General features: G+C 31.6%; 1 protein-coding gene and 1 long non-coding RNA gene across 2 annotated transcripts; both read right to left on the bottom strand.

The window, feature by feature from the left end:
* Positions 1–403: 403 nt before the first annotated feature.
* Positions 404–1,859, bottom strand: LOC146920811 (uncharacterized). The gene is made up of 3 exons (XR_015011932.1): positions 1,394–1,859; positions 889–976; positions 404–715 (listed from the first exon to the last, which is right to left on the bottom strand). It is a non-coding gene; the product is annotated as an uncharacterized LOC146920811 (long non-coding RNA).
* A 6,046-nt stretch (positions 1,860–7,905) lies between these two features.
* LOC146920810 (Glycosyl hydrolase family protein) lies at positions 7,906–12,630 on the bottom strand. The gene is made up of 6 exons (XM_085714257.1): positions 11,888–12,630; positions 10,129–10,295; positions 9,925–10,022; positions 9,469–9,816; positions 8,725–9,141; positions 7,906–8,639 (listed from the first exon to the last, which is right to left on the bottom strand). Exons 1-6 carry the CDS (start codon positions 12,617–12,619, stop codon positions 8,032–8,034), a joined length of 2,370 nt encoding a protein of 789 aa, XP_085570383.1. The 5' UTR covers positions 12,620–12,630; the 3' UTR covers positions 7,906–8,031.
* Positions 12,631–13,095: the final 465 nt, after the last annotated feature.

Raw genomic sequence — 13,095 nt, 5'->3', positions numbered from 1 at the left:
ATCCAACGGTGACAGTAAATTTGGGATAAACTCGTGAAATCATGTTTTGCCCTTTAGGGCACTTGATAAAAAGCTTCACATAGAAATTTTATTTTGGGATTTGTGTATTCTACACATTAAAACATCAAAAAAATAACTTTTTATACATTAAAATTATCAATTGTTTTCATTTTTGAATCCTTAAAAAAGAAGTGTCCTTGGGACATTTGTTATCATTGATGCAATCCTAATGTCTCATCAATTATCTAAGTGCCACAAATTTCTTTCATAAAGTTGCATGCATCTTATCCACGTTGACGGTTTGCCAAAGTTACATTTCCGCGTTTCAATTAAAATCCAAATCCAATTCAAATTGATGGTTCACAAATATGAAGATGATTAAGGGAACATAGGGGACCCAATGTAACTCAAGAATTTTTTGTTTTCCACATTGCATTACATAATCAAATCACGATAGAATCTGTAAAACCACGCCTGTAGATAAAACAACTTACAACAAGTTGGAAAATGAAAACCAGATTTATCATAGCATAATTATAAACTTCAAACAAAGTAAAATTATTTCCTAAAGCTATAGCTTGAAGCATCATTTAATTTAGCTTCATTATTTATATTTTTCTAGATGCAGGAATTTCTATATTTTTAGCTGATAAATATGATTGACGGGTCACAGCAACACTCATCTAAGAGGCAACAACAACATAGAGCTGCAAGACTGAAACAAAAAAAGAAAAAAAAATTAATAGAAGTTGACAAGAACATAAACAAAACAAAATTAAAATATAATCTTTTTTATTCCTTGTGATGGAAAAAGAAAAGAAAAATAATCTAGTTTTATTTATTTAGACTGAATAATTTAATTAATTTAGTTGAGATTTATGGACTCACCATCCCTCAAGGAATCCGGTATTCTGTCTTCTGGGTGGTGGAGCAGCATATTGAGGTGGTGCCATCACTGGGGGACCTTGATAATACCCTGCCAACAAAAAGGTTCCCCTTAAATCAAGGACGTGATTAATTTATGAAGAAATAAATATATTTTTTTTGGTAAAGATGAAGAAATAAATACGTACTATATAGAAAGAATACCCTAGAACAAATTAGGATGAAAAAAAATGCAAATCCATAAAGTGAGTAAAGGACAAAGCAAATTAAGGGGTTAGTTTTGTACACCATAAAAAATCATATCATATGAGAAAGAACAAAACAAAAATATTGGTTTCAGATGATGAAATTTTTAAGCATAGTATGATAGAAATGAGAAAGGTCTTATATTAAAAAAAGAAATAACTTTGTGATTCAAAATTAAACAAGACCTCAAATATTATATGATAATAATCATGGTTAAGTAGCTATAAGATCTAGTTTTTGTATCAAGAGAAGGAAGAGTTACCTTGAGCAGGGTATGGATAGGCATATTTGGGGTCATTCATTTCTGGAAAATTGGACTCAAAGCATAATATGATACACAATTTCTATGTTCTAAATTGCAAATATATACTTGAGGAGAAGAGACTTGATTTTTGAGTACTAGTGCTATGTTTTCTCCACGGTTATAACTTATAATTAATTCTAACCCTTTACCTGAGGTAGTTGGGTTTATTCTTGTTTAGGTAACAAAGCACTTTCTAGAAAAAGAGAGACTCTCTCAAAAAAAAAAAAAAAAGAGAGACTTCACAGTGAACAAACTAATAGGAGCCCTACTATTTCTACACCCAGGACCAACCCAGGAAGGTAGCCTTTTTTTCAATGAATTTGGCTCTAGAATATGCTCTTATAAGGGACAGTATGTTGATTAAAAAAACAGTTGTGGGGCAAAGTATTTGGCTATACAAAAAATGAGGGGTACTCTTAAGAATAATAGAGGCCTAAATTATCCTCTTTCTTAATATTGTCTCTATTTTAAAATATTTTATGAAAATATGAGTTAATCAAGTTATTGGATTTACGTGACTAATAAGTTTTATTATAGAACAAATTGTTTAAAAGAACTCGAGTTCAATTGTTGAAAAAACTTTATTTCTCTCTTCCAAACTCTAAATTGGCAAGCCTTTGTTGAGAATATAAGGGTTAGAACACACACAAAAATACAATTATATTTTTGGCAAAATATTTATTTTTGTCCTTTAAATTTGACAAAAATAGCGGGTTAATCCTTTAAGTTTTTTAAGTTTCAAATAGGTTATTTAAGTTTTTCGAAGTTGCAAATAGGTCCTTTAAGTTTTTTAAATTTCAAATAAGTCCTTTAAGTTGTTAATATAATGCACCAATTTGATTTTTTTTTCTTAAATAAATCCTTAAAAGGGTAACATTGACCTATTTAAAACTTACAAAACTTAAAAAACTAATCCGATACTTTTGTCAAACTTAAAGGATCAAAAGGGATATTTTGCTTGTATTTTTTTAGACAGTTTGTATTGTTAATTTTTATGTTGTGGACGAAGATTAAAATGTTAGCTCTTTTGTTAATTTTTATGTTGTAGATGAAGATCAAAATATTAATTTTAGTATAGAGTATCTCTAATGAGGTATTTTTTTTAATAGCAAGTGATGCTTAATAGCTACTTTGATTGGAGGGTAATTAGAGAGCATGCTTAATTGAAATGAAAGGTCTACTTAAAAAATATATATATTGAAATGAAAGGAGAGAAAATGCCTCTCTCTCCTTCTCACACGTGAGTCCCACAAATAAATACTCTGTAGTTTCCTTGGTATGCATTTAAAAATTTAGAATCGAATCAACAACATTTTATTTTTACCTTAACAACGAATTCTATATGATTTACTAGTTCCCTAAATTAATGTTAGCCTTACAAAATCCATAGAGACGTGGTGTTTACTCCACTTGAGAAAGAGCCTGTTTAATCCATATACTCCCCAGAAAGAACCTTATCCCGCAGCATCAAGAATTTTGTTTTTGTCAAAAGATGGCAAAAGTCTAATTTTGTGTCTGACTTTCAGCTCAGTTGTTTAATGTGTACTGATAAAGATTGGTTTACAAATTCCAAACCCTCTTCTCAATGAGAATTGATTAATTTGTGTTAGATCAAGAGGGGAATTCGGGAATCAATTACTCCCTCCATTCCTTTTCTTTTGATGTTTTAGCTATTGACACAAGTTTTAAGGAGTAATTAAAGTATATAAACATTTGTGTGTGTTTTACTTAAATGTCCTTATTTATCATTAAATTCACATGTGATAAATCAAAGATCACAACTACTTTAATAGTTTATTGTGTTTTTCAACAAGGGTAAACTTGAGAAAACAATAATAAATTCACTAAAACATCAAAAGTTTTGGAATATAATTGAAGTTTTAAAACATCAAAAGAAAATGAATGGAGGGAGTACTATATAAGATCAAAATCAAACACACAAATGAAACATACGAACAAGATGAACGCCACGTTTTTTACTTCAAACCTTAAGATATTGTTCAAATAATTTATGAATTCTCACACTTATATATTGTTCATTATTCATTTTTTTGTTTAATAAAATACTTCTAACTCATATAACGTTTGCCACAACAGCTTATATTTATTGTTTGGAGGATGAAAATTTCTTGTTTTTAACAGAATTAAACTAAAAATTCGTTATATTTATAAAAAAGAAAAACTTATTTAGTACATAAAAAAAATTGTCTTGTATTTTATGTAGACTACTTTGCACAAATGGTAGTAATCTAGAGAAATCGACAATCTTCTCCACGAAGTCGTTTAATGTGTGATTGTGAAGTAGCTATGACCATTATTGATTTGATGGCGTTGTACTCCTCCAAATCAAATCGTGTGTACAATACAGTCCAAATATACACATGACCAAAAGAAAAGTTTATCATTTCTTTTTGTTGAGGAGATAAGTTTATCAATTTTTTTTAGCACTGTTTTGATGCAAGCGCTTTTGTTGTTAAGGGTTCTGGCCCTCTCTAAGTCTTTTATAGAATTTCTTTGCTTGATAGAAAGAAAAAAAACTTTTTTTTGAGCAAAAGTTTATCAACTTGTCAAAAGAAATCAATAACAAATTTAGAAAAATATCTTAGAGCTATTGAATTAGATGGTAAGAACTTCTTGTTTACGCATAAGTTTGACTTCAAGTCAAACACTGGAAATAAATATCAGGTTTACATAAAAAAAATATAAAAATATAAAAAAATAATATGAACTAATAATAAATTTAAGGATGTTGCTAATAATCTACACAACCTAAGAAAAAAATATGTTTGAGACAATAACAATTAAGGAAAAATATGTTTGTAATATTTTTTTTAAGAAATAAAATCAAATTACAAGTTTATATTTTGGTCAAAAATAGGTGGATGTAAATTGTTAACTTACTCTTTAATGTTTTTAGATGTGTTTAGTCAAAAAATATCCTTAGGCGTGTAAATTAGCAACCATAAATTTATTTTTACTACTATTTTTAAATTGTTATAATTTAGTTAGCACAATCTGATAGAGCCTTGTTAAGATGTAATAGATGTGATGTAGTCGACGAAGATTGATCCAATAAGTTGATTTATACCTCATAAAGCATGAGTTTAACTAAAGATAACAGCGTTAAGACTTCGTGTAAATATATATGTCAACACTCTCGTAGTCTTGAGGTCTATTTACCATAAATAACCATGGTGAGCATCTGATGCCAACAACATAAGCCTATATTTATAAACAAGAATATACGGTCCTTATTATAAGAAACAATTGACTTTTTTTGTTCATAGATTAATTAATGTATCTTGTTATAAATATAGATTAGATACATCACTTACACAATGAACTTAAAAAGTCAAATGTTTCTTATAATAAGGACCGGAGGGAGAAGTTGTTAAGGTAAAAATAAAATGTTGTTGATTCGATTCTAAATTTTTAAATGCATACCAAGGAGTATATTTTTTTTAAACTAAAATGGTCATCGTTTTTTTTACAGAAATGGTTGTTATTTTTTAAATTGTTATGCAAAAGCTCAACAACTCCATTAAGGTCAAAATATGGTCAGTATTTTGTTTTATTTCCTTGTTTTTTTTACACATTAATTCTTTGGTCGGATTGATAAACTAAAAAATACTCATATTAGGTGGTCGTGAATATAAGTAAGATATTTAACATATTTAATATATATTTAATTTTTAATAACTATTTTCATTTAATGGAATGGATTCTCATAATATTTTTTTTTTAGTAAAAACAGTTTCTTTTTTGTTAGATTAAGAAAAATAATTATTTCTTTATAGTAAAAAGTTTCAAATTAATAAGTATAAAATTTAATATTTTTGTTTATAATCAAGACAAGAATAACATCCAACAAGTTCACTGTGCAACACAAAAAAAAAAAAAAAAATACCAGCAATAAGGTAATATCTGCATTTTTTAGTTTGAGTATGAGCAGCCCCATCCCTAGCATTTTATGGGCATTAAACCGAGTTTGAGAAAAGGATCCCTTTATATAATTATATTATAATTTTTTTATGAATGATAAGTGAGACATGCATTAATCATGGTAGTTGACATCACAACTATGCATAATACAATAAAAACCCATCTATGTTTTTTTTTTGAGAGAAAAAAAAAAAAACCCATCTATGTTGACACCCCAAAACACTGTGTCAAATACACTTTGTCATATAAATTATCTCCGTTCCATATTAAGTGACACAGTTGACTCTGTCACACATACCAATGTATATTTTTTATCTTTAATATCTTCGATTCTCTATTATAAAAAAATTATGAAAATTTAATATTTTAAAAAAATTCATCGAGACGAACCCAACAACTTATATGATATTATTTATCTTTGTATATTAGTAGAAAAATGTGGTCAAATTATGTTAGGTCAAAAGTCTACATTGCCAAATAGGTCATCTTTTTTTTGGTAGCGGTCGGGGTTTGAACCCCGGACCTTGCATATTTTATGCATTGTCCCAACCAACTGAGCTAAGCTCACGAGGACTGTCAAACAGGTCATCTATTATAGGACATAGGGAGTAATAAAAAAGAATAACAAAACAAAAAATTAAGGGGTCAAAACAAACCAAGCATAGCTATCTTAAATGATAGGTGGACATACTAATTTTTAAATAAGTTTTATCATTTGATTTAATAATTCAGCTTTTACTATCTCTAAAAAATTTCAAAGAGCTTCATAATCATTTATCAACATAAATCTATTATAGTATAAAATACACTTCCCTCAAACCCAGTAACATGATAACCTTTTATCATTTATCAATAGAATATGATATGTTACTTATAAAAAAAAAATCATACAAGATCAAATTTGGTGTTGCAAGCATGAAACTTTCTGATGAAAGTCATACTATATTATGAAATCTAAATACAAATTCATGTTATCTTGAATTTAAAACACCAAAAAGAATCCTCAAAATAAAAAAACAAATTTAATCTCTGGAAAGGAGTATAGATTTTTCTTTTTACGTGTTGCTTATGTGTTTTATGTTTTAATACTAAGTTTAGTGTTTTGGCCAATGTTGGGGGTGTGAAAATTAAAGTGTTGGGCTGTGAAAATGAAATGTTGTTGATATGTAAAATAAAAAGGGTGAAGGGCTACTGGTCTGAAGTTTGATAAATAGTTCGGCTCTCTTTGCGATTTGTGCTATATGTACTCCCAATAAAACAATTATTTCTATATAAACCCCCCGTATATTAAAAAAAATGGGCTCCCTACGAGCATGGGCTCTAGGTTGCAGAACTCCCGGCCTATGCCTTGGGTCTGCCCTAAGTATGAGCTCGAGTAATTACGTGCAAATTTGAATGAATATGAGAGTGGATACATAAAGTATAATGTTGAACAACACATATATAAATATATAATTATAATTTTACATAACACTTAAACTAAACTAAGTAAGTAATCCTAAACTTTCTGTCATAAAAAACAAATTAATCCTAAACTTTTATATTTATTTTAATATGCATTTTTTTTAGTTTTTTATCCATCCAAAAACTATGATTTTTTAATGTTTTACAAGTTGATTGGCAAGATTTTGGATTATATTTTAATTATATTTTGATATTTAATTTTTTTTTTGAATGGCAAATATTTTATTTGTTATTTATTGTCTTGAGTATGCTGTGTGGATGCTTAGGGCGCAGAGGTACGAGGACATGTACTAATTTGTTGTCACAAGGTACGGGTTTGAGTATGGTCATTTTTTTTATTAAGTCAGATATTGCAAAGTCTAACTAGACTCGCATATTTTTCACATCTAGTGGTTTGATGGAGGAAGAAATGGTTAATCTTGAGAAACAATGAGAGAGGTGAGAATAGATGTAGGTTTGAGTAAATATAAAATTGATATATTAGTTTCATTCTTCTGCCCTTTTTGCAGTTCTTTCTATCTATTATTTTATAATTGAATTCTAGTTACAGTCAACAACAAAAAATTGAATTCTACCACACAAAAAATATTGAAATAATTGAATTCTAGTTGGATTTTAATACTCAGTTTTTAATTTGCTGTTTTTTTTTTTTTCCTGAGAAGATTTATGATATTTTTATACTTGGCTACTTTGCATCCTTTATTGTTCTGAATTCTAATATCCTCTCAACATGTAATTATTAATTTCAAAACTTTTATATTAACTTGTTCATTTTTAATAGCATATAACTTCATAATTTACATCTAAAATTAGTATTCCATTCATTACTGTGGTTCATGTCTAATAAGTCCTTATGGAAAAAAGAAAGGAAAAAAAAAAAAACTCAATAAGTGTGTGGGGTTTGATTCATATTTTTTTACCATAACTTTGACATTGAACAACCTCCCTGTTCCTTTTTTTATACAAAAATTACTGTTATAGACAAATTCATGTCTATAGAGTTTTTTTTTTTTTTTTTTTTTGGGACTGAAATGTCTATATAAGTTGAGTTCACAATAAACCACTATGTGAGAACATATACATTATACATAAATTGAACATTACAATACACTTATTTGATTATTATTTTTTTAGTAAAATGTCAACTCATCAAGGAATTACACAGTCGACATTCTACAACCAATCAATAATCAATAAATTTCAATAGAAAGAATGTGTTCAACATCCCCTACGTTCAAAATATGACTGCCTAAGGGCAATATCCTTTTTCCTTGTTCATCTGCAAAGCTGAAGTGTTCACAAGGATCCACCAAAATGCTTGTTTCAATAGATTTGTTAGAAACTGTATGCAGACGACTGAATCCGACAAGCTGGGATTCCGGTGAACCTCGTATATTTTTAGGCCATTTAGAGAACAACATCACCACGTGACTTCCATCTAAATCTCCAACGTTCATCACAGAAATATGCATTGAGAAGCTCAATGAGTTGCAATTTCGCAACTCATCAAGGTGAACATGATCAACTTCGAACACCTCTTTCTCTACCTTGTTCAATAAGCTTCTTCTCAAACCACCATTGGTTGTTGTAGACAAACTAAGTTTACTTGGAGCTGATAAAACCCTGTATGAGAAATCACTGTAACTTAAGCCATGCCCGAATCCATATACTCTACTTCCAGTATAAAAACGGTAGGTCCTTCCGGGATAACCACGTGAAGGATCAGCTCGCATTCCCATGTCGTTCATGGGAACATTGGTAAATGACTCGGGATACCAAGTCATCGGAAGCCTTCCAGCTGCATCAAAATCAACTTCAGATGTTTAATATGTATAAAGACAATATTTTCGAGCACTGTATTCATTCATTAACAAAATACATACCTGGATTGAACTCTCCAAAGATGATTTCAGCTAGTGCTTTTCCACCAGCTTCACCAGGGTACCCCACCCAAAGAATACTTGTGATTAGTTGATTATTTTCAGCGAAGGAGACATCAAGGGGTCCTCCACCAGTCAGAACTAGAATAACTGGTCTTCTACTAGCAGCAGCAACACGCGATACAAGGTCCATCTGTTTACCAGGTAAAAGAAGACTAACTCGATCAAGATCCTCTGTCTCAAGTGTGGTATCTAGCCCGGCAACTATTACAACAAAATCAGTTTGCTTTGCGATGTCAATAGCTTCCGCGAAACCGTCATCAGAGTCACATTTTACATCACGGCAACCAAAAGCGTAGGATATCGTCTTTGCATATTGTTTAAGTCCATCATATAAGCTTCTTGGAGAGCAAGAAATTCCTACATTATTAGATAGGAAACATTAATAATCTTAATGGCCAAATGATATGGAAATTTAAGAAAGCAGCCTTTCTGTCAAATGGGAAATCATTCCCCTATACTCACAGTCACTTAAACCAAAGCTCTAATATTTTTCAAGTGATCGATATAGCATATAATTCGGAAATCAGTAAACTAGGTCAATCATTTCCATAAGAATACATTCCCTGATTCACTTAATACAATGTACTATAGTACCACGAGAAAAGGATCGTTAGGCAATTAAATGATTAATGATTAAATGAAGATTGACAAATTACAATGCTCCAATATGAAGAAAAAAAATACCTGAATAACCGCCACCTAATTCACTCGTAGTTGCCATTGGACCAATGATAGCTAAGGAGACACCATCCTTCTTATCCAAGGGAAGGAACTTATTGTCGTTCTTCAGAAGTACGATCCCCTGTCTTGCAGCTTCAAGTGCTAATTTTGTGTGTTCCGGTGTGCAAACATCTTGAGGTCCCAATTTGCCAAACTTGCCTTTTTTCGGATCTCCGTTAAACAGTCCAAGGCGCATTTGAACAGAGAACAGGTTGAAAAGAGCTCTATCTAAATCTTCCTCCTTCACCAGTCCTTGTTCAATGGCAGATTCAGTGTGTCGAAGCATAAACGTTCCACAATTAATATCCATACCTAAAATTTAATTGATGAATTAAAATACCTTGGAAACCATCCAATTCATATAAAATCTTGGAAAGTAAATCAACAAAACCACAAATTTACAAAGACAGAGAAAAATACCTGCTTTAAGAACATCAGCAACAGCATCTTCTGCAGATTTTGCATACTTTTGATACTCGTAAACAGTAGCCACGGCATCACAGTCTGAGGCAATATACCTACACTCAAAAGTCAATACAACCAATTCTAATAATCAGTAAAAATAAAGCTTTGGCGCGTGTTTTCTCAATGAAATCAAATTTCAAAAGTTCCTCAAACCCTTACCCTTCAAATCCCCACTTGTTTCTAACCAGTCCCAAAAGATCCTTGCTAGCACAAGCAGGAACACCATTAACTTCATTGTAAGAACACATCAAGCAGCTCGCTTTCCCTTGTTGAACACAACCACGAAACGGTGGCTGGTAAGTGTCTTCCAAATCCTGTTGTGTAACCTACAAAAACCTATTGCACTCAACACCATATTCAAACATAGTAATAATGAATATGACTAATGAATCAAGCACATCTCTGACACGCGCGCGATGAAAGCAAGTACCTAGCAAAATTAAATTCAGCTAACAACAATAACAGACTTAACTAACACACCATGCCAATCCCCCAAAAACAAAACTCATACTTATCAACAAATATTTACTATTTTAGATTAGCATTTCCAATTTACCAAAACATGTAAAGCACAGACACTGACATGTAGACACAAAATAATTCAACAAAATAGAAGTGATTTCTCTATTTGGATTGACTTGCTAGAAGAGCTTAACTATTAGCATAAGGATTTGTAAGACTGTTTGACAGAGCTTGTGAAAAAAGCTTATAACATGTCCATATGTTGTTTTTAGCTTATTTCCATAAGCTTTCCAACCCCAGCCACCAAGTCAACCTTATAACTCCCTTTTGGAGTAATGTCGACAGAGGTTTGACTAGGGTTTGTTCAGTAATTTTGTCGTCACGAGGATAGTATGTGCTTCCGCCACTCACCTAATTTAGTATTGAATGCAATGTTTTGGGTTCTCCTACCCTTGATAACACTGTAGAGGTAATGCGAAAAAGACAACACAACTGAAAGAGCAAATAAACCACCAAGAATATAACATGTCAGAGATAACTCAAACGGTTTAGTCCTTAAAACTTTTGAAATCCCAACTATAGATTTGGGGGATCTCGGACATTGGCTCCTAGGCTGAAACAGATGCTCAAATGTCAATATACAACACACCGTTATCAACAAAAATCACAAAGATCAATATTGATCATCAGTATGGTGTTCTGCGGTTTTTTTGTTGAAGCCCTTAAAAATCATTATGACCGTTGAAATACTCAATCCAGCAGTTGATGACTACATCGGTCAAAAGATTCCATAAATGCTGGGGTTATTGTTCTAAGGGTTTTAGTGAATTTACTACGAAACTAACTTTTGACTCTCCAGCATTGTCGGCAGACTGAGGGTTGGTTATTTTGTCAAAGATGACGGTCACAAACGATGTTCTTGGCAATATGAAAACCCCCACCGACGAAGCTGATAAGTTGCTACTAGAGATAAAAAGCACAAATCCCTCGTTCGTGTAATGAAGAATGAAAACTGAGTCTTGAAGTAGTAACAAGAAATTTCATTCTCTTCATCAACGAATGAGATATTAGAGAAAGATCTGCGGAGATGAGTTAAGACCGACTCATCCCGGGGCAGTGAAAGCTGCTAAGTCTTAGAAACAATACAAACAGTTACCAAGCCAACCTTATAACTCCCTTTTGGATTGACTTATTTGATCTAGTCTACCAGCATCTTATCTACTGTTTGAGAGAACTTATGATAACAATCTATGACATACATTTTCATAAATTATAATTTGTTTTCAGCTTATTTGCTCTCCATGATAGCTTATACGAAAACAGATTGACTTTAGCTTATCTTTTGTTAAGGAAATAGCTTATAATAAGTGTTTATGCAATAAGCTAGCTACAAATTAAGTTGTTTATCCAAACATGGTCAAAGGCTCAAAGCAAAGAGCAAGTAAAAAAAACTTACCACAGCATTGAAATTATACCTAGAGAACTCTCCCCATTTCTCCAAATCATAAGCAGTAAAATGTTTACAACAAGCAGACACCATAAGACCATCATCATCATCACTATCATGATCATTCAACACATTCTTGATTCCCTCAACACCTTGAATCCCTCTAACAAACTCAACAGCATAAGCAGAACCAACCATAGGATCTTCCCCAGGAGTTTCTTGTCCTCTCCCCCACCTAGGATCCCTAAAAACATTAACATTCGGAGCCCAAAAACTCAACCCAGCTTGTCCAACATTAAACATAGCCCTACCTTCAACACCAACAGCATAGCCAATAAGAAACCAAAGAGAACGGTTAAATGCCGCGGCGGAGACAATAACTTGAGGGAAACTTGTAGCAGATTTAACTGATCCATTGAAGTTGACACCAGGACCATTGGTTGCAATGCCATGGAGAGCTTCAGACCACCATTGGTAAGATGGGATGCCAAGGTGAGAGATGGAGGATGCGTTGTTGGAAAGTTGGTTGATTTTGTCGGAGAAGGTTAGGAGAGAGATGAGAGAGGTTGTTCTTGTGGAGATGGGGAGAGAGATGTTGCAGAATGGGTAGTGAGAGTGTGGTGGTTTGCATGGGTAGGAGGGAGAAGGGGTTGGGGTGGTGAAGAATTTAGGGAGGTGTATTAGAAATAGTGAGAACAAGAAGAAGATGATGATGGTGAATCTTTGTTGGTGAAACATCATGGTTTTTTGTTACTGCTTCGGTTTGTGTACTTGAGTTGAAGTACAGTTCAGTTCAGAACAAAGACAAATAGTGCTACTTTTATGGATGCTTACTTCATCAAAAGAAATATTATTTTTTCTAATAATGGAGTACTTTATTTTTGGTAGATAATTTTCTAGTTTCATCAATGAGATAAGTCAAAAAAAATAATACTTATATGAAGGAGTTATTTTATTTTATTTTATTTTGAAAGGGTCAATTATATGAATGAGTTATTAATGAAAGTTCACTGATGATAATGAAATTGTGATAGTATAAATGAGTTTGATCAAAAATAATGATATTGAATTTTTTTTAAGGGAAAAATAATGATATAGATCTTCTACAAAAAATAATAATAATATTGTTGTGAGTCATGTTTTAAAATTATCACATAACATTAATTAAATAAGTAATTTAGCCTTTTCAAAAAAGAAAACTAATCGAATAAAAAGCA

This window comes from Medicago sativa, chromosome 5 (genome assembly GCF_051527215.1).
Source record: "Medicago sativa cultivar Bolivia chromosome 5, Bolivia_mono, whole genome shotgun sequence".
NCBI lineage: Eukaryota > Viridiplantae > Streptophyta > Magnoliopsida > Fabales > Fabaceae > Medicago > Medicago sativa.
This window is presented reverse-complemented; position numbering and strand designations above follow the sequence as displayed.

Coding starts and splice junctions, on each gene's coding strand:
- LOC146920810 (XM_085714257.1), bottom strand. CDS start 12,619: ATGATGTTTCACCAACAAAGATTCACCATCATCATCTTCTTCTTGTTC. Junction 9,817..9,924: donor TGCTGATGTTCTTAAAGCAG/GTATTTTTCTCT, acceptor ATTAAATTTTAG/GTATGGATATTAATTGTGGA. Junction 8,640..8,724: donor CTTTGGAGAGTTCAATCCAG/GTATGTATTTTG, acceptor ATTTTGATGCAG/CTGGAAGGCTTCCGATGACT.